At 28.2% G+C, this 26,469-nt stretch overlaps 1 protein-coding gene across 2 annotated transcripts in view; it reads left to right on the forward strand.

Moving 5' to 3' along the window:
* The window catches only part of LOC119662644 (sodium/potassium-transporting ATPase subunit beta-2), a 37,322-nt gene extending 20,324 nt beyond the window's left edge, over nt 1–16,998 (forward strand). For both annotated transcript variants that reach the window (XM_038072309.1, XM_038072310.1), the window contains 5 exons: nt 10,454–10,594; nt 10,666–10,785; nt 15,997–16,289; nt 16,367–16,535; nt 16,603–16,998. In XM_038072309.1, coding sequence (XP_037928237.1) covers nt 10,454–10,594; nt 10,666–10,785; nt 15,997–16,289; nt 16,367–16,535; nt 16,603–16,706 — 827 coding nt within the window. In that variant the 3' untranslated portion in view covers nt 16,707–16,998. The remainder of the gene's footprint in view (nt 1–10,453; nt 10,595–10,665; nt 10,786–15,996; nt 16,290–16,366; nt 16,536–16,602) is intronic.
* The last annotated feature ends 9,471 nt before the right edge of the window (nt 16,999–26,469 follow it).

A 26,469-nucleotide genomic window follows, 5' to 3' on the forward strand; every position in this document is an offset into this window, starting at 1 on the left:
CTGCACCTACAAATATTAGGAAAATACTGTTATTTTTTTTCTAAATATGGAACTATATAATGACAACATTCTTACAGTAAAAACTCTCTCAAGCAAACACACATCGTTAATCACCTCGCATCCTTACTCACCTCAAAAGAGGTGATAAAATAAAAGAAATTAAATTGTTCCAAATAATTGAAAAAAATATAGCTTTAGAAAAAATTATTCACCCAAGAGAAATGTTTGTTCAACGGGAATTTGAATTACGGAATTTTTCACTATATTATGTTACTAATATTATGATGACCTCAAAAAACAAATAGAACAGAAAATATAAAATGTTGGTTGGGATCGAATGCGTGTATGTACGTGAGATTAGAAAAAACAATTTGGATGAATTTAAGGTGTTATTTGAATTTAGTCTGTTTTAAGAGATAAAATAACTTAAGTTCGTCTGTTGGTTGGGTCATTCAAAAAGACCAAGTATTTTATTGGGCCACTTAGGTAGATGTGTATCATGCGATGTTCAATGAATTTAGAGGAACTCATTTACTGAAACGAGCAAGTGCTAGTTAACCCTTCCAAACATCAGATATTTTGTTTATTGGAAATTTATTTTTCGCTGTATTATTTTCATCAGTAATTTTAACAGCCTACATCGGATCAAAATCACCTCAAGTTTTTGTCTCAACTGATTACAGTCTTTAACCATTATTTTTTATTTGGATGGATTTATTTTCTTCATGTTTTTATCAACGTTAACTATCCACCGCATCTATAGATGTTCTCACATACCAAACTGTTTCGACCATAATATTCCTCTAAAGGTGTTGTCTTCGTCTCATCGAATATAATATACCCAGCCTATTTTAGATGCAGACATTTAATATAAAAACTACACTATGGTCATTTTAGAGTTGGTGCAATCAGATTTATTTTATATAGGCCATATTATTATTATAATCACTATGCTAAAATTGTTTATACAAATTACATGAAATAAAGTTAATTATATATAGACAACAAGATACTCAATGATATATCAATTACATGAACTTATAACCGCTTCAATTTTCATCGTATATAACCTTAACAACCCTTAATTCAATAGAATAATTAGCTCTAATTTCGCCGATACTCCAAAAGCCTTAATAGAAACTTGTTGAGATTACAAATTATTATAGAAGTTATAAATAAAAAAGAATATCAGTATTAGAATAATATTATCTGGAAATAGCTTAGATTCAATTATCATTGTCTATTAACTATACTAACTAAGCATATCATTTTTACATCCATAACTAACTAGTTCGTTATTAGTTTATATCTAAGGTTATTCTGTTTATTTTATATTTAAAGCTGAATGAAATTATGTAAATTAGTTTCTCTTGAACATTTTTTTATATTCTCCCTGTACTTTACTTCAGCTGTTATACCCCCCTTATAATAATTATTAGAATAATCAGGTAATTGCTTTAATTGGTTTTAAAAAAGCAAATACAATTAATGCAATAAATCAAGCATTAACCAGAAATTTTAACGTGGAAGTTCCGAAAGAAGCTTAAAGTACATCCCAAGTTGGAAAATACTGAAAATGACAAATTACTATGTAAATATAATTGTTTATGATGAAAAAAAATTTTTATTTTAATTTAATATTAACATTAGATAACTTTTTGGTACACAAACGGAATTTAGTTATTTTCCTCTTATACATATATAATATATTGTATCTTATGAAAGCATCACTGAGTCATTAGCTTTCTTAGTATTTCAAGATATTTTTTATTTGTACTTCACTATAAATTATCTATATAAATTACTCATTAAAATAAAGTAACACATTTATTGATGAAAATATTCTTCGAGTCAACAAATAGTATCTAAAATAATTTTATACGCATATTAATGTATATGTAATAGTGATATTATCAACTGATTAAACTATTCTCGTTCAGAAATCATCTTTCCAGAAACAACCTAAAGCATTTATTTAATAGTATATTTAGTTAAATATTCTTCTGGGCACTAAAACTTTTATTTTTTAATTAATTGAAATATGAATTTGTAATTTCTAAATATGAAATCTTTTAAAGAATAAATAGATTTAAAGATTTCAAAGACTTTTTTTTGTACCAAACATCATCATATTCACATTAAAATATTTATATAACGTACATATCTATAAAAGTTGGTAATACTGCCATAAAAAGATTCTTTTCTATATATTATATATAATATACAACTGCAATACATAGAAAAACTTAAGAAACACTATCAGTTTTTTTGTTTTTGCTAAAGTGAAAAATTGAAAACTTATAGGGAACTAGTTTCATAATATATAGTCCGTATGATCTTGAATTTGGTAAGCATTAATCTACCATATGTAATCTTGACGTGAACTTAAACTTCAGCTTTACTATATATACTCGTCCATATGTTTAATTGCTCCACTTTTTCTTATTTTCTTCTTCTTACCCTATAGCAGTACAACTAACTTTAGCCTTCGCTATCGTTTTTATATCTATATATTTATGTATTTATGTATTTATATATATATATATATATATATATATATGTTCATGAATACTATATACATATTTCTCAAGTCACTCTTTACATGCTCCATAGTCTTCCTGACATGTCATATTTGTAGTACTTGTTGAAATTATTGAGAATATCAAAAAACTTCTCTGACGTATTGTTAAATTATGTTTGGAGATAACAAATATATCTTTTCGAAAGTATGTTCGTATATTTAAATATTTATACATTTAATGGCAAATTAACTTGTGGACGTTGGACACTAAACTGATTAACATTTATTCAAAAACAATATTATTCGTCATATTTATCAACACGTAATAAATATAAAACTCGTAAAAAAAATAAATACCCAGAAAAGGATAGAGCATATGTATAAATAGTGTCAATTTTCAGGGTCTAGGTAATAACAATTTTTTTTAACTTATCGTAGACAGTTTGAAAAGCATTGCTTATGTTGAAATTCGAGCTCAGAGCACCTGAAACTCAAGCTTTTGTGAATTTCGGATATTTGGTCTATTATTGTTATGATTATAATGTTTATATATTGAACCTACTACATATTTCGATTTATTCGAAGCTGCCACCGTCTAGATGCTCGAGTATGCTTTTGTTTATTCAAACAAAATGACCTGACATTCTGTCCATCAAATATATTCGAATATAGAATAGAACATGAAGCAGATAGGTTAGTCTTTTATTTAAAAGATCTTCAAGTAAATCGATCTTATTAAATTATTTAAAGTGTTTGATGCAATTGTTTGAACTTGAGTATAGTTAAACTGCTCGAACAAGGTAATACAAGGTTTGTAAATCTATTAACGATAATTTATTATTATTTAACTAATAATTAGAAAAATATAAAGTTCACTGCATTTATTTTATAAATTCAATTTCTACACATAAAAAAATCTAATTTCGCCAGAATTATCATTTAAGCCTAGGGTAGCCAGGCGTTCTACTTTTTCAAATGTTATTTATATATAGCTTATTTTATGCCTTAAATTTTTTACTAATCTAGATAAATAATCTAATCTAATATTAGATTTATAAAAACTATACGTATATGTTTTTCAAATACATCGAATTCAATTATTATTTTGAACCTTGCTCTGAATTAAATCTAGTAAGGAAAAATTTAAACTTCGTTATATTTTTGACGTCTCTTAAAATCAAAATTACTTTACTGTTTTTATATATCATCCTTTTTTGTTATTAAATTCAAAAGTTAAAAATCGGATATGCACTTAAATGACCCACAATTAATGATCATACTTTCAATTCTTGCATAATGTGCCTCACACCACTCCCTTCTCTTGATAAGCGCGATCTGCCGTCGAAATTTAAATCGTTTCAGTCCATGAAAAAAAATATCAACCGCGGTTCACACAGTTTTCACGATCGTTTCTCGTTGTGAACCAAAATTTTTAATTGCGCTTAAGAATGAAATAATCGACAAATTGCTTTAATTACTTGTGGAAATAAGATACAATGGAAAGAGAAATTAGAGAAATATGGGCTTATATCGAAATCCGGAAGGCAAAATTAAATTAAACTTGCATTGGCAAAAAAAAAGTTTTAAAAAATTGTGATCATTACAAGTTCAGATGAGTGGAATGCACAAACCACACCTCATTTTTTGACATGTATTGGACGATGCAGTTATGGAGTTCATTCAATGCATTAGTCGCGCTGATATGGCATACTCTGACCTAGCAAAAATGGGACCATTAATTTGTTTGCAGCTTTTATTTTATTTTTTCATTATGTGTTTTTATTTTTATCCACTTTTATTTTTAATAAGTATTTACCTCAGTCTATGACAAATTATATTTATGGTGTAAGCATGTGTTTCGTATATGCAAACCTTTTACGTAGTTTCAGAAAAGAACACTACATAGAAGTCTCCACATCACACGACATGTTAATAAATTATTTTTATAAAATCTAAAATCGCAACCGATAAGTGCTTTCGAATTTCCTATGTAGAAACTTATGTACTAATATATAATTTTATAAATTTTTTTAATCTTTTTTTCATTTCTAAATTTACAAAATAATTTCTGTCAATGTCGCCAAAAACTAATCTCTCTACATTCAAATAATATTTTTAATGTACACTACTTATACGTAAATATACATTTTTACTTTTTTTGATATACATAGAATTTTTTTTTTAATTGCTTAAGTTCCTCTTTCCTCTTTCTATTATAGAAAAGTTTTAAATAGAAATAAAAATATAAATAGTTAATTGAAAACGTTAAGTTTTGTATTCTGTAGCGAACAGACTATTAGGATCATTTAGGTAATTCACTTCGAAGATCCTCAGAACTGAATTATTAATTAAGTGATTAATATAGCAAATGAACTACTAGAATCATTAAAGTACTTTACTTCGAGGAACTAAAGAACTATATTTGAGTTTAGTGAATAACTAAGCAAACAAACTATTTGGATCATTGAGATAGTTTTCTTCGAAGATCTACGGAATTAGATAATTAAAAAACGATTTTTGAGTTTAGTGGATAATTTAGCAAACGAACTTTTAGGATCATTGAGTTAGTTCACTTTAAGGAACTACAGAACTAAATTCTCAATTTATTGATCATTTATTTAATAGTTCAAAAATTCTGTCAGTGCGCTTAACTTGAATAACTTATTGAAAATCACACGAATTCTGTTTGTACTCTTATAGACTCTCTTATACACTCTTTCGAAACAATGGTATTCACTTAACACTAAGGATCTACTGAGAATTGCGTAATGATAGGCATAATATTTTCTATTTGCACTATAATATTATATCTCTTAAATTATTGCCAATCTACTAAGTAAAGTAGAACTAACTTCTCAAAATCTAATCTAAATTTACCTAGAATATTATAGCGATATAATTTGATTTCTATATATTACAATATTTTGCCTTTTAAAATAATAGCATTATCTAAAGTAGTAAGTATCGATCTTAAATGTTATAGTGATGTAGTCTAACTTTTTTATACAATGAAATAATGGTATTCAGTAGTGTAATAAAGATTTATCTAAAATATTAAAACAATTTATTATATATTTTTTTCCTTACACCATAGCATCAAACCTTTGAAAATAATTTATATCTATAACTAAAATCCTAAGAATGCTATCAATATATACCTAAACTGTTATAGCGATAAACTCTTATTTTTTTCTGACACTATAGCATCATAACTTTTCCATATAATGCCTAGGGAACTGAAATATATGCACTTAACGTAGCTCATTAAAGTAAAACACACTCATTCCTGCAATGAGGAATTTTACGAAAAAGACTGGCCTAGTTTATTTCTCAACAATGCTGCTGGTGAAGGGGATAAATCCCTTCAGCCAAAAATGTGTTGTTTTAAATAAATTGCAGACTATCGTCCTGCATTGGGAATGTAAAATAAATACATCCATTTCCCTGGAGTATTGTATGTAGTGAAGCAAAGAAGTGGAAGTGGAAGTAATGTATAATTTCCTACAATGCACACACCTTTTACTTCATTTAGGAATCTTTAAGTAGATGGAATGGTGGTTTTGCATTGTTATTTTTGTTTGCCTTTAAAAACCGTTCTCAAGTGTTAATGCGTATCATCATATCATGGGCTTACTAAATCTTGCGTTTTACAATGGGTTGGGGAAAAAGAGTTGGGCAAACAGAAAAGATTTTTTCAAACAATTTTATTGATCTAAATGGTGCCCAGGTTTTCAATCATTTCTTATCTAAAAAATCACATTTCTATTGTAGGATTGCTAGTTCTTCTCAGAACTCCCTTTTTAGGGTCTAAGTAAATGGGATAATTTTCCACTTAACGTATTTTCATCTCTATCTACAATTTGCCAGTTGCCCAATTGATTTTTGTTTATATTATTTCTAAGACCAACGGAGCATACCGTCCGTATAACTAGCTTGCCTTACAAGGCAAAGAACTATGCACTCCATATTAATTAAACTACATAAAAGCTATTTAAGAATATATGAAATAAAGGTTATAAACATAAGACATATATTGTTGAAGAAATGTTATATTCCCATGCTTTTAAGATGTTTTAATGATTGATCCATTTTCACCCAGCAACTATCATTTTTACTAATAAGCGGTACGTATATGTATTTGCTCATGCTTCTGACGTATTATTTACTTTATCATAGTAGATTTATAAAATCTAGCAAATTTTTACTGAAATTTTCTTTGTCTTTGATGTGCCATTAATTTTAACTTGTACTACCAGTTCGAGTAAAATATTCACCAGTCTTAAAATAATTCGGCATCAGTCAAATAAAAAAAATGTGCTAGTTATTGCTAACCATTTCAAATTCATAACACGGCCAAGTCACACGAACGTTGAGTACTTGTTCTTTAGCCCTAAATACCAACCCTGTTAATATATATTTATTCAAGAAATTTCACAACTTCATCCCCATTTTGGTGAAAGCCTTAAGAAAACTACATTTTATCAACCACCTTCTCAAAACCTTACTAACAATTTTACATCTTAACTTTGTTTAATAAAAAGTTCATATAAAGACTCAAGCTTCTAACTAAATTTACGCATGGAATAAAATCAATTTAAACGGTCTATTATAATTTAAATAGTTTTAAGTCCGATTACACAGTCCAAACTTTGATTTCAAAACTCACTTAAGAATTAAGTCAATAAAATTGATGACTTAAGCATAATTTAAGACAGTATAAAATCTGACGTTACTAGTGTGTAATTGGATGTTAATTTTTTAATTCTAATTTTTTAATTTTTTTAATTTAATTTTAATTATAAGAATTGACTTTTTCGATCATTGTACATTTCACAATGCACGCTTAGTTGAAATAACTGTTAAGTGGTCGATATTGGTTTCTAAAAGTAATACTTGAAATTTCGACGCAAATCAATACTTAAGTGAGCATTATAAAATTGACCCTTAATACTGGATTCACACGAGAGTTTTATTTGTAATTTAAGCTGTCATATCAAATTATTCTTGATTTCGACATCAAATTTTGTGAAAGTAGTTAAAAAGTGTAACATACGATGAATCTGACAATCAAATTATAATGATTCGCCGTGTGAATCAACATTTATGCTTTTTGATTTCAGTTGTCAATTTAAAATTTTTGACAGCTCAAATTACAAATAAAACTATCGTGTAAATCAAGTAGTAGCCACTAATTGAAAGCGCTTAAGGAAAAGCATGGATAGGAACACTTCTTGAAGCAATATTTGGGAACTCACACTAATTCATTATATATAATGATATATTTTATATAGTATAATTGTTCTTTATTATAAATAATAATGCTTAATCTTACTTTAGGGAAATAATTTCTTGTTTTATTCTCATTGTGCATCTAATACACAATTCCAATACGGCACTTTGTAGTCCTCCCTTCTTTACACAAAAATTGTGGCATTCATAAACCATTTTTTATTTTTTACCTGTGCTGTACTATTTTTTTATTTGAAGCTGCATACAAAACTAACATCATATGTTAAAAGACTCTCTCAAAGTCTAAAGTGAAGAGCAAAAGAGCAAAAGAGTAAAGGAGAGCCAGTTGGAGTTGATAATTAAATGTTTCACTCAAAGAGTTAATTACTTGTATTTGTGTTTTCATAGAAAATTGTCACAATGACCTCTTATACACCATCGTTGAGATATTATAAGAAAAAAATAAATATGATCTTGAGATTCCGCTTTGAGTGAAAAAGTATATCTATCTTAACTATGTATGTGTTTTTTCTTTAAAGACGAAGAATATCTCACATCCATGCTCTCTCCAATTATTTTTTTGTTTGTTTATAATATTTGTAATTCTTTGATTTTGTTATTACTATGTCTATGCAAATGAAACTTAGATTAAATTACAATGAAACTACAGAACTATATTATAAATGGTAGGGAGCCTCTATATCACTGATAACACTTTTCTTCGAAGATTGTATATGGTATATCTTGCAAAAATTTTTTCAATTTTTTTCACTTTAGGTAAAAATAAGGTAAAAATATATACATATATATAAAATGGGGTTCATCTCTTCTTGAATATTTCCCTTTACTTTGGACACCATTGTCAGAGCCCTAACATACATAAAATAATGGAATATTCCAGTGGTTAATTATTTTTGAATATATTTTGTCTATAGAAGCAATTCCATTCAAAACTTCATATGAATATACTTATTCATATGTCAAGGTTTATTTCCGTCTTCTACAATAATTTGTGTGGTTTTCGTGATCAGGCACACCTATATACGTATATATAATGACACCACATTTAACTATGCACTAACGAAATATTTTATTGAGCTTCTAATGTCTAATATAATATATAAAGAATAAAAATCTAAAGAGCTTATAATGTCATATCAGATGACTATCGATTTGTCTCCGAAGTAGTGTGATACAGCCATACTAGGTGGATTGATAAATACCCGGTCTAAAAACGTATTTTTGTTCGAAAATTGTATTTTTTGCTTGAATATATGTTGCTCCTTTTAGCTCGACATATAAATGAGTTGCGACGACTGGAGCAAACGTCATGCATTCCTCGTCATGCATTCCTTCATCAGCTTTTGGCCAAAAAAAAGTCTGGATGACTGGTTAAAATTCCCTTCGCCAACATATGCCAAACAGAAGACAACTCAAGCACTGCCACTTCACGCAGACCAGTTCACTCATTCACATGGTGGTCGTCAGCATAACTCTAACGAACCATCATGTGTCTAGATCAACTAATCCAAGTTCCCACTGTTGTCTCTAGCAACTCCTAACACAGTGTTGGCGATTCGTTATTTATTTTTTCATCAGTAAAGGCCAAATGGAAATCTGATTGCTTAATTAAGCTACACTTTGTCAGCTTAGGCCAGACGAAAAGTAGCTTTATCAATATCGCAGCTAAGTACCGATAGGTAAGTCAACAAAAGTTACTCCTAAAGGTACCATATGTAGGGTATTTAAAGGTATTCTGCAACCATAATGTCATCACTTTTAGAATCACAAAGTGTGTAACCCAGTATGTTGTTATATTTCAGTTTCTTCTCTTTGCGTATCAGTATTCTCCTTTGATTTTTTTATATTTGGAATAGTGCTATTATTTCATTCACCCACTCCGATCTTATCTTTTGCCTTTTTGTCACAAAGAACCCGCACCCCAATGTACGACAACTCGACAACCTCTGCGTTATGTTACTGGGCGCCTGTATTTATATGTGTAATGCAATTACACGCATTACAAGCTGTAACGGAAGGTGTTTCAACTCTTAACCGATTTTACATTGATTTACAAAATTTAGAAGTAATCCTCTCTAATTATGTGCTTATTACCCTTTAAGCTCGTGAAGCATATTTTGAGCATTAAAAGTATAATTAATTATGTGCTTTTTAACTCATTTTTTGTTCTCGGGTAAAGCGAACTTCTTTTATTAACCACTTAACTAGTATTCCCCCAGTATAATCAATTAAGCATTTAACCCAGATGACTTTTTGCCATTCTGGCTTGACTTTGAGCATATTTCATCCAATAAAAAAATAAAACTGCTCAACATCGCGCATTATTCCACAAATAAGTAAATTGGTTAATTCAATAGAACCAATTGTGGAGCATGGAAGCGAATTCGAAAGATTTCTTCAAGTGACTGTAAATCGTTTCCTTTGTTGAACTATTCTTGTTCATGTTTTGATGATTAAATAAAATTCATAAAAATGTTGTGTCTTGTGTCAGAGTATCATAATAGATTTTATTCTTCACACTACAGTTTTATTCAATTTTTTTTAATTTTTAAATTGTGAAAGTTAAGTGAACAATAACTATATATATTAGTTTTTTGTATATCTATTTATTGTGCATGACCATGTGCATGCTTATGAAATACAATTTAATAATATAAAAATTTTTTTAAATATCTATTTTAGCAAAAATTGGTGTTTTCTATACTGCATTTTATGGTGTCTTAGCAGCGCTGGTTGCAATTTGTATGTGGGCATTCTTCCAAACATTGGATCCACGTATACCAAAATGGACGTTGGAGAGCTCCATTATTGGCACAAATCCAGGCATGTTTACTTGTTTGTTATATGCAATTATATATTTGAATTAATTGAATATTTTTTTTAATAAATTTCAGGTCTTGGTTTTAGGCCACTACCCCCAGAGGACAATGTTGAAAGTACTCTAATTTGGTACAAGGGCACACAGCATGAAAACTACAAACACTGGACGGATTCTCTTGATAAATTCTTAGATGGTAAAATAAAAACACGACATATTTAAATTACTACAATGTAGTACACTGAAATATCCATTTATATATATTCCATACAATATGATTAGGAACAAAAAGAATAATGTCCAACTTCATTTAAGAAAAATCTTCATTTGGTTTTATTAGCACCAAATCAAAATTTCTTTGCCATGTAAAACTTAAATAGACGTTGAAAGGAATCATTTTGCTGCATTTATGTGATGCTAAACTCGAATATATTAGTAAAAATTGGGATGAAATAATGAAAAAACAGCATTTGTATTTAGAGGCACATAATGTTAATCAGACCTCAAAATAGTACCCCTTCCCCACCCCCACAGGGGGATAATTTGGCATAGTAGGACAATGCCTATTTAGATATCACATTGATATATCATTAAAAAATGGTTTCCATATTAATTTCTTCAGAATTTGTTTGAAATATTCTTTTTTATTGTTAAAGATAGATAAAGATTATATAAACTTAGGAACGACTTCTGTTAAATATTTGATTAGTAACGTTCCATTAGTTACTAACCATAACTATATACAAAAAAAAAATTATATCGTAACTTCTTCGCTTATACACTTGAAAGTTTTAAGTCTACGAACCTAATAAAGTTGTATAATTGTACAACTTTTAACTATAATCTTTAGGCTTTACAACTAATATGATTATTCACTTACTTAGTTGGCCATTACAAATTTATCGTCCTTGGGCGCATCTATAGCCTCCTACAGCTTGCTCGATCAGTAGCTATCTGTCACCAGTTGGTAATGCTGAGTGTCTTCAGATCCTTCGTCACTTGGTCTTTTTACCGTCCTCAACTACATTTTCCACTAGACGATACCAAATCAAATCATTTTCTAGTTAGAGCATTTACAAATGTCCATTTGTACAAATGTTTGTCTACTACCTCTTCCATTAAGGGGACACATCATTTTTCTTCACCACCAAATACTTAATCAACAACTTTTCTAATCGCATTTAAACGCATATAGTTTGCTGGAGATCTAACAAGCTTAATTATAACAGTCTCGGTTCGATCCTGGTTTTTTCACGTCGCTGTTAGTTTTTTTCATGTTTCTACACCATTCAGTACGACAGACATTACAAAATTTTCGTTTGACTAGAGACAAGCCGACTTAACTTCTTTTTTTGTTCGTTTGTCAGTTATACGTACCTTCTGCTCAAAAAGTACTCAGATTTTGTAAATAAAACACAAGAATTTAAATTTTATTCCAAATTTTTTTTATCTCCTTCAAAATATGCTCCTTCTGAAGCGATACACATATGCCAACGCTTAACCCAATCTTCCATTCACTTTTTGTAGGCCTGTGAAGGTATGGCTTTAAGTTCCTTCGGCAAATTCTCTTTTACCGATTCAATCGACTCAAAACGCTTACCACGAAGGGGCAATTTTAGTTTCGGGAACAGGAAAAAGTCGCACAGAACCAGATCTGGCGAATATGGTGCCTGAGCGATGACAGTGGTGTTGTGTTTGATTAAAAACTCGCGTACAATAAGAATTTTCCATAGTAAAAATCGCTAAGTGCATTTGAAGTAGTCTCACATTAACAGCTGCTGTAAACAAACTAATTGACGGATGGCGCTCAAATACCATATCAAGAACCATGTGTCAAGAAAGGGTGTACCAACATAACAAAAATTTTTGAAAAAGGTCTATTACTTAAAAAGTAGTTAACAAACAACAAAGTCCGGATACTTTTTGAGCAGAAGGTATAGCGTAGTATTAAACACAAATTATCATGTTCATATTATTCTATATTTAAACTTGAATATATGTAAACTTATGTGTTAAGGTCAGATATATGTGTGCCATTTGAGAAGGTCCAGGAATTGTATGCATAGAGCATACCACATACTAAAGCTCTTAGATCTTAAACAATACATTTCTTTCTCTATACGTTTTGTGGTTTTGAACTCTTAAAACAAATATCCCTAGACGATTTGATAATAAAAGAAAGCCGAAAAGAACAAAATACTGAATTTAGATTACGTTGTTATATCTGAATATATACAACACCTAATAACCTTTATATTCATTAATGATTTTATTAGTAATTAGTTTCTTTTCATTATGTAAATAATATAATATGGGCTACTTAATTTATATGTTTATATAACACTATATAATATATATATATATCTTATTCTTATATTACCAATAAAATTACGTTGGATATGATAAATGTAAATGAAGTTGATATTCTTATCTTTTATATCAACGCACAAACTTCTACAAATACCTGTTTAACCTGTATCCCTTATTTTGAGGGAATATTTATACGAACAGTATAAAAATGTGTTTTATTAGTTTTTCTTGTAGCATTATTGCGTTAAATTGCAGCACTTTATTAATTGCATCATCTATTCTGGTACAAAGAATCATGTAAAAGATTATAAACTTCTTTATGGATGCATCAAAATTCTCAAATATTTGGTCTAAATTGTTGGTTCTATTCACAATAAGATTAAGTAGAACCATATGTAGACTCTTTAAAAGAACAATTCAAATTTAATGATTTGATATCGACAACGATACCAGAATAGATAAAATCATTAATACTGGTGGATAATGTGAACTAACTGAACCACAACAAATGAAAAAAAGTAATAAATAAAAAAACTCCAAGATTCGTAAAATTGGCGGGTATTAAATTCAATCAGAAATGTAGTATTTAAGAGAAGTATTTTACAGGACCACATCTACAAAGAATTTCTCAAATAAATTTGAAAATGTGGAACGAGGTTAGGTCCACAATAATGGTTTTACTTAATATTGCCAAAGTTTTTGACAAGTTGTGATTGACTTAATTGTGAAAATTACATACTTTGTTACTTTTTTTTCAAAATGATAAAAATGCTGAATAGTTTTTTATAGAATAGAAAATTTTAGCTCTGATTTGACCAACAAATCATTATCAAAATTTTAGTGCAACTGCAAGATATTAATACGTTCAACTACGCCAATTTCATATACATTGCCAACGCGTGCAGATCCATAGATCTTCCTAAAAAATTTACTTAGAAATGCTCCTAATCCCTTCATATTATGTCGGTTATTGTTTAAACCCATACATCACACAGGAAGTACAGGAATAATAAGAGACTTATAGAACATGATTATCGTATGTCAAGAGAGAGAGCCAACGCGTACAGATCCATAGATCTTCCTAAAAAATTTACTTAGAAATGCTCCTAATCCCTTCATATTATGTCGGTTATTGTTTAAACCCATACATCACACAGGAAGTACAGGAATAATAAGAGACTTATAGAACATGATTATCGTATGTCAAGAGAGAGAGCCAACGCGTACAGATCCATAGATCTTCCTAAAAAATTTACTTAGAAATGCTCCTAATCCCTTCATATTATGTCGGTTATTGTTTAAACCCATACATCACACAGGAAGTACAGGAATAATAAGAGACTTATAGAACATGATTATAGAACATGATTATCATATGTCAAGAGAGAGATGTAATCTCAATATCTTGCTTAGCCCAAAGTAATATTAACAAGTGTAATTCAGTTTCAAATCTCACATTTTACGTATCTGCATCAAGTAATTACTGAATATTTTGACAATTTGGTGAGAGATTTGTATTATTAACGGACTATACAGATACGATATATGTATTTAAGTTTATGTCATATTTAAATATCAGCAAATAAATATTTTAAAATAATTTCGCGCAATTTTAAACATTTGCTAATACTTCCATTTAGGTTCTTATATTACCAAAATTTTATTCTATTTCTGGCATATATTTTATTACGTATTCATATCTGACCTACGTTATTTTCAATTACGTACATCACATATAACGATACTTAATAAATTATTAAATAACTTTTTGTTATCATTGAAGTTTCTTAAGTACTTTCAAAATAGAACATATTTTTCTTACTGTGGTCTTAAAATTTTAATTTTATATTTTTATTAAAATTTTGATGTTATCAATGTGACATCAAAACCGTTATCAAAAATGTATTCTGACGTCATAGATAATATTATCAATTCTTAGCCTAGATCAATAAATCTTATTTATTTAGCTTCATTAACAACACTTCAGGCAAATACCTTAATACAATAATTAATAAAACACACAAACAAATAAAAATATACAGTGAAAGCTCTTTTAAATGGACACCGATGGGATAAGCAACACTGCTTAAAAATGGGGACTATAAAAACGTCCTTGTAATAAAACTTTTTTGCATATATTTTTTTCATATCTATTTAAATAAATTATAATTATTTTTAAAAATATCTTAAAATAATTATAATTAATTATTTCTTCAGTACTCCATTAGTAAGGAGTAACGCAAAACGCTTCAAACATTGTATAGCACAATCAAAAAATAACCTAAGAACTATTGCAGGATTATTGACCAGTCACTGTAGCTTGAATAATCACTTATCGATGTTAGCAATTGAATCCAACTCAGACTGCAGATACTGCAGAAAAGAGAGAGAAACTGCATACCATGTGCTTGGAGAGTGCCCGGCACAAATGCACAAGAAAAGTAACACATAGGAGGGTATTTCATATATCATAAGAATTCAAGACTAGGAAATATGGGCTCTATACTGTCTTTCATTAAAGAAATTGGAATTGGAGAAACACTATAACCCGAGTAAGGGGCTAAATAGGTATTTTAGGCCGCAGTGTAAGATATCTTCTTTTAATAAAAATAATAATCTATTAGTAAATTATTCTACATATTGTTGAATATTAGCCATAGATATCTCAGAAATGTATTTCTTTATAGGGTAGGGCCTTTAACTAAATAATTTGGTATTAGAACTGCTTATGTTATTTTAAAATAAGCAGTTTGGGGTCTTGTTTTTAAATAACCATATGCTATTGATACAAAGAATCATCAGAGTCTTGTTTGTAAAAATAGGATCATATGGCTATATGCTCGCATTTGATCCTTTGCGTCTCCGCATTATATATATATGCATACGTTTCTTATTAGCTGTTATATTGATAAAACATATCTAATTTGTTCGCTATATAACTTGTCGATGTTGTTAAATATCTATTATAATCTGACTCAGTCGTAATTGTTTGTAAAAGTTTATTTGATTTCTTTTTATTTTTAAATTTATAGGAAGTAAACAATTTTTTTTGTTTTTGCTATAATAATATTTTTAATATTATTTTATATTAAAACAGTATATAAAGTGCCCGGTTTAACTCCTGGTCGTGGTCAAAACATTTATAACTGCGATTACAATCAACCACCACCAAAGGGTCAAGTATGTGATGTCGATATCAAATCGTGGTTGCCTTGCGTGAAAGAAAATAACTACAGCTATCATAAAAGTTCACCGTGCGTTTTCTTAAAATTAAACAAAATTTATGGATGGATACCAGAATATTATAATGATTCTAGAACTTTGCCCAAGGAAATGCCGAAAAATTTGAAAGAATATATTTCAAACGTTGAGACCACTGAAAATCATAAAGTAAGTAAAAATATATATGCATATATGTACAATAATATTTAATAGTAATATTATTAATTTTCATTTATTTTTGATAGATGAATACTATTTGGGTATCGTGCGAAGGTGAAAATCCAGCTGATCAAGAAAATATTGGACCAGTTGATTATTTACCCATACGAGGTTTCCCTGGCTATTTCTATCCATATCAAAACTCTGAAGGCTATTTAAGTCCACTTGTTGCTGTACATTTTCAACGCCCAAAAAGTAAATATAATTTACTACAATTATAATAATTATAATAATAAAATAAATATTTTTCTCATTTTAACAGATGGCATTATCATAAACATTGAATGCAAAGCTTGGGCACGCAATATAGTCCACGATCGCAAAGAAAGAATAGGTTCAGTACATTTCGAATTACTGATCGATTAACAGCAAAATTGTTTTTTTTTTCAAAAAAAAAAAAGAAAAAATTATTTATAATTAAAAAAAATCTGTGCACAAATATGAAAACGAACAGGAAACTAATTACGCAATGTTTTTCCAAAATATCTAACTTATTTATTAAAATCTTTTAAAATCGAATTATTTATTAATTAATTGCAAAATATCTTCCAACACCCATACACTGCTATAGACTATACGTTTATCTATTATCTGGTATATATGTACGTTGTCCCCAAAAAATCAGTGCTTTTAGTGCTTCAATTATTATATATTATTACTAAAATAAAATTGATAAAATAATTATTATTTCATATACAAAAAATTTACTTATTTAATTTTTAAGTTTATGTACATTATTTAATGTTTTATCTATTTTGTTTGTATATTTATTATATACATTATATATGTTATATTTTTTAATGACTTGTTTATTTAATTTTTTTTTTTTTGTTGATATATGAAACAAACTTTTATTAACAAATATTATATGCATCTTAATAATAGTTTAACATATATATATCGAAAAATCAATATTTGTAATTGTCATAATATATATTCAAGCAAAAAAATCTTTTCTAATAATATTCGTTCCTGACTTAAAAATGTGAAATATTTTTTTTGGTAAATTTATAAAAAAATCGTTCGTTTTAAATATAATTCGCACTGTTCGAAAAATTTTAATTTAAGCATTTGCTGTTATATGTGTTGGCATAAAAAAAAGCCAAGATAAAAAGATATATAGAACAGATCAGATGTTCTAACAGCTTAAACGTCTTCTAACAGTTCGAATATCTTTGAATATATATAGTGTTCGATTGAAATGTTTAAATTCGAGTATACACGACCCGGTCGAACATCGAAATTCAGAATCATTTCAAAACTCTTATATAAATACAGTTGATATTACCTATATTTGAATACCTAAAGGTATAAAAATATATATATTGTAGAATCATATTAACCATAACCATACACAATGCACTGTGTGTCACATAATAACCGCATGTCGGTACATATGCTTCTAAGAGATATATATAATTAATTTACATATATTGTAGTATCATATTAACCATGACCACACATGATAACCGTATGTCGGTACATATGCTTCTAAGAGATATATATGTATCATATTTTAGCGAATGCATATTAGGACTTTTATATACAAATATATTATGTCATCATGCTCTCATTGCCAAGATACGAAGAAAGAGCTAAGCCTCTCAACTTTACGAAGAATAAATGTTATCTAATAAAAGAATAAGATAAGTATATTTACAAGCTCTAAAACAGGTTATTAGATTAAAATCGGAAAATAATTGGCTTGAAATCTGGTTTCAATTATTGCACAACATTGCTTGCTTTTGTGGCAATATCTTAGTCAAATCAAAGTTTGGAAGGTGGGGTGTCATTGCCTAATAGTTTCTCTTATGAAATATCACTTCAGAAACACATTTTGACGGGAATAGGATTATAGTCATCCCTTCCCGTCTATTTATTGATTTAGTTCTTAAAAATTCATCGCAAACAATTAAAATTAACTAGGTCTTGGCCTCAAAATATACTACCATAGTAGGATCTTTGGTTTTATTTTGCATGAAAACAAATTTTTGGTGCTAGCATACGACTATTATCATATAAGAGTGATGTAAAAGTAATAAATATTATAATAGTTAATATTTAAACATAGTAAAATATAAAATATGCCACAAGAGATATATATATCGTGAGTTTATTAGATTCAAAATGTTATTAGTTTCCATAAAAGTCGTATGAAGATACTGGACTCAAATCATGACTATCGCACGAAACGAACAGATAAAATGGGTTCTATCAATATTCTATTATATACACCTTTATATACCCCTTTATTAAAACATATTCGAAAAACAGAACAACTCTTGTGGATAAAATAAATAAATAAAAATTTTAATTTAATTTAAATAATTTTATTATAATAATAATTTTATTACAACATATTTACAAATCTGATCATTATTAGTTACTTATGTATTAATTAAAATTCTTTTTAACTATTTTTATCTCTTCCTTATCTCCCACAAAACTTACTTGAGAAAAATTTGGTACAAAATATCGCAAAAAATCCCTTTCCCATTCGATTCAGAATAAGAGAAATGGGAATAGAAAAAAAAAACTCACATTCCCGTTTGATTCAGATTAGGGGTCCATCTTTTACATAATATATAAGTGTCAGCATATTTAATCTTATTTTGGAGATATACTGATTAACAGAAGTAAATGCAGAGATCCAACTATGATACATATTAGATTATAAAGATATATAACAAATGAAGCGAAAATATGGTCTTCACAATTGGCCATTAGGATCGCCGGTACAATCTAACCTAAATATTGTCTTAAAAAAGTGAAATATTTTATATTTGAATATATTATTTATTATTTTTTCCTGCATGGTTTTTTATATTAAAATTTATTTATGCAAAATATATGTACTCAAAACCCTACAGATTAAATTTTAATTTAAATAGCACTTGTAGGATTTGTTTTTCTGGGCAAAAACATTTTTCTAGAAATAGAATTAATAAATTTTTTTTTAAAATTAATTTATAAACGCTTGAATATATATTATATTATATTGCATTGAATTTATGTATATAGGTACACTTTTATTGTGTACCTATTTATAACTTTATAAATATAACGTATATATTTATATAATTAAATATATATAAATATTATGTATATAATAGATTAATTGAATCTCATATTTAAGCTTAAAGATTTTATTATATATATGTAAAGCACACAAATCAATCCAATATAAAATTAATATTTAATATCTGCAAGCACTAAAAATTGTATTCATAATTATTTCATATATATGAAAACAATAAAGCAACTTATATCGGTAATATATAATATCTTCGAAGCACTAAAACTTCTGATATTTATAATCTTCTCTACAAATAAATCATTACAAGCGTAATAAAATAATAAGGCATACAATATCGGTTATATATACCACCTTAGAAGCACTGGAAATTCTAATAATCCATAATATTCTATACAAAAAAAATTCATATAAGAATAATCTATAATATTTAGCACTTTAACGTCTTAGTATTTGCTGTTCTTTTGTAAATGTAGTTTTTAAATGCAAATCTAGATTTATTTTTCGTTCTGGTTGACACAAAGCATCTTATATGCTAATATATATTATTATTACAGATAACTCCTAAATAATTTTAATTTTTAAGTAAACTGCCAATTTCAACCCAATAGTAGCAAACAAAAAAAAACTGCAGTTGTGCGTTGTTCATTTTTAATTTTTAACTGGGAAAGATATTCCTAAATAAGGTTTTCATCTAACCTTTTAGGGTTAAACCTGACTAAACAAAATATAGCATTACGCAAACTAAAGTTTTCAGTATTTCTGATTTATGATAATTAATAACGTATATAGATAGACACATATAAAGAAGCATAAACTGACACTTAGTTTACACAAGAAAACTGAACACAAACATAAATTACATAGCTTATATAAATATATACTAGTTTTGTTGTGTAGTGTATAGAATAATAGTTTGTATCCCAAATGAGAGTGTTAGAGTTAATAACAAAAAATATAGTTATTTTTTTTTTTTAAAATTAAGTTTAAAAATGAAAAGTGTACGATAAATAATTAAAAAAATTTTAAAAAATAAATCACTTTTAAAAAAATTATTAAATGTATTTACTTTTACTGCGTAATAAATGTACTTGATTTTGTACCGATAAGATAATTTTATATATATTGTAAACACCACATTTATGTACGAATTCTGTATCTATCGTCTTAATTGCAAAATATTGCAAAGTCAATACTTTTCAGATTCAAATATCATATACCATATATATAAATATATATACATGCGTCCTTAAAATATGAAATGATTTGGTCATGTGTGTATCAGCGAATTGTTTTTCACGTGTAAGTTAATTTAAGATAATGAAAGTTGAGTATATCTTAAGTGTATAATTTCGTTTCGTTTTCAACGCAATGACGTTTTATGATGTAATTAACACTTTTTTTATTAAAGTACAAAAATAAATAATGCCATATGCTAAATTGGCCCAAGTCACACAGGCTAAAAAATTATATATGTTATACTCAAATGGATACAATAATTCACCTGCTTGTCTCTTGTGGCTGGTGTACATAAATTGTTTATGTGGTTCTTATTATTGCATTTAACTGTCAATTAATTCTAACAAAATGTTTCATATGTCATTATATTGCCTTTAATATTATATTTTGGCTGTAGTGTAAACAAAAGTGTCAAATAGTATCTTTTAAAGTTTCCAAGGCATTCAATCGCTCAACTTATTTATTAATGGAATAGTCGAACAGTTGTACACAGCGACCTACAAATCTATTCTATTCTACTATTCCTGCAGCAATATGGTAATCCTTAAAAAGTATGGATAATTTATTGTTTATTATTATTGAAAAATATTGTATATATGTCTTGAGATTATTAGATCCAAAATGTTATTAGTTTCCATAAAAGTCGTATGAAGATACTAGACTCATATCATGACTATCACACGAAACGAACAGATAAAATGGGTTCGACTCTATCAATATTCTATTATATACACCTTTATATACCCCTTTATTAAAATATATTCGAAAAACAGAACAACTCTTTTGGATAAAATAAATAAATAAAAATTTTAATTTAATTTAAATAATTTTATTATAATAATAATTTTATTAAAATATATTTGAAAATCTGATCATTATTAGTTACTTATGTATTAATTAAAATTCTTTTTAACTATTTTTATCTCTTCCTTATCTCCAACAAAACTTACTTGAGAAAAATTTGGTACAAAATATGGCAAAAAATGCCTTTCCCATTCGATTCAGAATAAGGGAAATGGGAATAAGAAAAAAAACTCCCATTCCCGTTTGATTCAGATTAGGGGTCTATCTTTTACATAATATATAGGTGTCAGCATATTTAATCCCATTTTTGAGATATACTGATTAACAGGAGCAAATGCAGAGATCCAACTATGATACACATTAGATTATAAAGATATTTAACAAATGAAGCGAATGCTTCAAAGACACCATGTCGTAAATAGATCCATTACCTATTGTATTTATTATAGAAAACATTTTTTTGTTCGTACTATAAAAATCTGTGATTATATTGATAAAATAAAACATAGTAAAAACTGCGGATAAAAAAACTAATGAACATAATTGTTCACGTTTAACTTAAAATAAATAATTATAAAACTAAATAAGGCATCCGTAACGTAATAACTCAGAGTACATTCGATATAGGAAATACCTACTTCGATACGATAGACGAATTTAAATACCACAAGGTAGTGCTAAGCTCAGAGTAGAATTCTGCTATCAGACTTGTGTGTGAAAGACACCTGGATGAGATCTCATTCCAGTAATCAGGGGAAAAGATATACCTAAGAAGGTTAAATAGAGTACGATAAAATAATACACGATAAAATAATATGTATATGTATATAAGTCCCTAATTAAACTCTTCCTCGCCTATGGATGTCTACATGCACAGAATGCATGTTTATAAAAAATATAAATACAGAATATATAAATAGAGGATTGAAGGAAATAGGCGGCGGTTAAAACTTTATAAAGACAAAGGGTTTAGAAAGCATTTGTCTGAAAAACGGCTGTGAGGCTAAAAAGGGATATTTTAAAAATTATTATATTCTTTGTTTTTCACTTTTTCCACCAGTTGTTATTGTGATTGTTGCCCATTCCAATGAGAACGGTCTGCAATGCTTGATCTTCGATATTGATGATACGACTACTCTTGAAAACCTGTTAACACTTTGTCAGCTGATGTTATTACTTAGAAATAAATAATTTATGAAAAATATGTAAAAACTGATAGGTTTTTTATATTACAATTAATACTTGATATATTTCTATTTAATTTCAATTCACTTAAGATAACGTTTAACAATTCGTAATTTAATATCTCGAAAAATAAAAATATTACGAATTTGCTAAATAGATCTATTGTACTAATGAGAAAAATTACTACAGAAGAAAATTAGGTCGAAATACTTGTCCGCAGAAACATTGTTAAACGGAAGGTTGGCATTTCCTCTCAAAAAAAATCTGGTACGGAAGCAAGCAATTATGTGGGTTATAAACCCAAAGAATGTGAGGATTCAATGTATTTATATATTCTAGTTTCACTACCATATTTCTACTATAGACGTGTAACAATAATTTTACAAACTACATTTATATATTGCTTTTAAATGTTTTATATGCTATTTCATTTAATATGAGTATACATCTATAATGTTAGGAGAATTATTTGGTAGAAACAAGGGAGCACTGACTATCAATCTCCGAATATATGACTTTTTTTAATATGTGATTATCAACTGGGAGTTTTTCTGTATAGCAGAGGTGCGGATAGATTTTACATGATTTTGTATATGAAAACTTTTTTTTAAAAAGGGACCACAGATTTAATTTAATTTAACTTACTTTCTTTGTAGCTAATATAGTCCATGCGAGACTTTTTTTAATAATATTCAAGTCTAGATTGAAGCAGCTATATAAAACAAATTTACAATATAAATATATCTATAATTTTAGAGTGGCTTGAACTGAATTTACTTTCATATTTCATATCTTAAGCAACCTTTCGAATTGAACTAAATTAAATTAAATTATCTTAAAAGAGGGCTATCAATTACGGTATTACATACTGTTGGGTCCAAAATGGAAGATGTCCAAATTATTAACCTAAAACAATCCTTATGCACGTGCAGTACAAGGTTATCAAAAGACAGCTGTTGGACTAAAGGAATATTTCAGGAATAGAGTGTAAATCTGAAGAATATTGCAACATGGTGTAATCAACTTTATAGTATTGAACATTGTTGTATTGATATTTCAGTATTATTTGAAACAGTTTGCTTAATGTACTCGATATTTTCACATATCACAACTGACATTTAGAACATATAACATATCATTTCCATATTACTCGAAATTAGTCACTATCTTACGAATATAAAGTATCTTTACATATAAAGTATCTATACATATAAAGTATCGTCTATAAAGTATCTGATACATAATTTAATGGCAATTTACGACCGAACGTTTCTTAAAATACATAAAATACTTTTTGTTTGCTCTGTTATGGTGAATCTTTTTAATCTCTTTTATTAAAAGGAATCTTAAATCACTATTAAGAATGTTAAGTATTTTTTTAAAAGCTGTACTACGACATCACTGAAAAGGCTTTATGTTAGAGTTCCAAGAGGATTCACGTATAACTTTTGGAATGCATCCATATGTCTAGTTTTGATTTGAAACAGACATATTGATTCCGTGTTTTTTTTTAAATTAATCAATAAAAGTAAAACAAAATCTATAAACAAAGTTTTGTTATTTAATTTATTTAAATCAGAAATAGATTTTTTGTCAAACCTGTGCTTTGTCGCAATCAACTACCAGAATTGAAAGTTTGAATGCGAAGAATTGTTTTAAAAATTTTTGAAGTATTTATTAACAAATGATAGGATGTAAATTTAATATTTTAATATCGTAAAACGGCAGTAATGATCAAATAAGATGAAGTTTCATACACAAAAATAAAACTTTGAAACAGCCTATCTGAGCATAACGGGAGCTATGAGTACGTGCCCCACAGAAACCCTAGCAATGCTTACTGGACTCACTATCTTACATCTCACGATTAAAATGACTGCGACTTGTGTCGCACTAAGGCTTCCTTGTCTACGTAATCTTAAATAGAGCAATCTAACAGGGCATGCTAATATTCTGGATGAAGTCCGGAACTCTCTGTGAAGATCAGCTTTCTCCAGGGAATTCAAAGTGGTCATCAGTAACCAATCAACATGGAGAAATAATTAAATTATCTTAAAACAAGGCTAACAATTACGGTATGATGTTCGGTCCAACATGGAAGATGTCAGTGCATGAGCAGGAATTATGGCACCAAAATTCCGCAAAGCAATTGCAACGGGAAAAACCACATCCATGCTTGTCCATGCCTGTACGTAGAGCTATGTGCGAGAGAGTGTCTATGTAGAGGAACCCGAGGTACAAAAAAATATGCATTCTTTTAGGCAGCGTAATAACTCTTAAATCTTTACTAAACTCTTCATTCCAATCCAAGTTGGTCTAGGAATGCTTTCAACTTTTTAACACTCATCGAGGAACTATGTGACTCTTATGTAGGTATCGGGACATGAAGGGCATGAAGGCAATGGAGTAGCAGATTTCGTAGCAAAGAAGAGTGTATGTACTCCTTTCATTGGTCCAGAGTCCTTCCTCGGGATAACAAATAGCTTCATAAACATGTGAACAGTTAAAACAAAATCTATTTGAGCACTGGAAAGCCCATACAGGCATGCGACAGTTAAGGAAATTCATTGATCCTGAACATATCAAATTAACCTCTATCCTCAACTTTAGCAGTTATTAAAATATACACTAAATTTCTCACTGGACAATGTAGACTCAGTTACCACATGAAAGTATGGATGCAGTAGAAAGTGATTCCTGTCAACTCTTTCATGATAAGAAGGAACATCAGAACATATTCTATGCGACTGCCCAGTGACGGCAAAATATGGACTAAATTATTTTAGAAACGGAATCTTAGTCCCAAATCAATAGGTAAAATTAAACCCACAGCAATTACGACATTTATAAATAGTCTAAAATTGTTGTAGTTGCTCTTTTAGGCGCACACTAGATCTTTTAAGTAGGAGTATATTCACAGCCTATTATTTAATAATAAATAATATGGTAATACTAGATTGGTTCAAATTTGAGTGTATTTTCTAAGCTTAACTTAGTAATTCCTATAAGAGGCTGCAATCGAAAAATATGACCTTTTTCATAATGACAACGGTAGCCTGCACACATATTACGTGCCATAGCAATAGTTGGAAAAAGTTTTAGTCAAAACTAAATTATTTTGATATATCCATTGTATGCCGATGTTCAACATTTTAAAATTAAATCATATTTTAATATCTACAACAACATGAAGTAAAATTTTTCTTAATGGAGAATTGTGAAAAGAATCTATGTCGGGTACACAGTTATTGAATAATAGTTCTAACAAAAAAAAAAATTACAAAAAACAGTACAAAAAATTCGCCAATATCTGGATCACTGAAATTATTTTTTTTAATTAAAAAAAAAGTTTCCAGTTTAAACTAAAAAATACTGCATGAGAATTGCCCAACCCAATACATACCGCTAATTATATGTTTAGTAGCCTAATCGATATATAAACACACGGTCTTCAAATGTAACTATTTATGCTATTAGTTGGCTACTTATTAAATAATACTTATTTCAATTAGACTTATATTAATATAAATATTAAATAACTATTCAGAACTTGATAATCAAACATAAAATGAAAATCAGAAACCTTTTCAACTCCGCCGGACTCAATTTTTTTTGCTAAGAAAACCACAACATTTATCTATATCATAATCGTTATTGTTAATAATCCATTAGATTTGCATAATCCAATATTATTTACATAGATAAGTACTAAGTCTCTATATGTATAATACCACTAATCTGAGAAATCCAGTCAACGAAGAAAGAGACGTCGAATAAGGACATTTATAACAGATACATGAATATCTATCTACATGGATAGATCCTCAAAATGCATGCATCTTTGAGATATACATAAATATCCACCCA

This window comes from Teleopsis dalmanni, chromosome X, assembly GCF_002237135.1.
Source record: "Teleopsis dalmanni isolate 2A chromosome X, ASM223713v2, whole genome shotgun sequence".
Taxonomy (NCBI): Eukaryota; Metazoa; Arthropoda; class Insecta; order Diptera; family Diopsidae; genus Teleopsis; species Teleopsis dalmanni.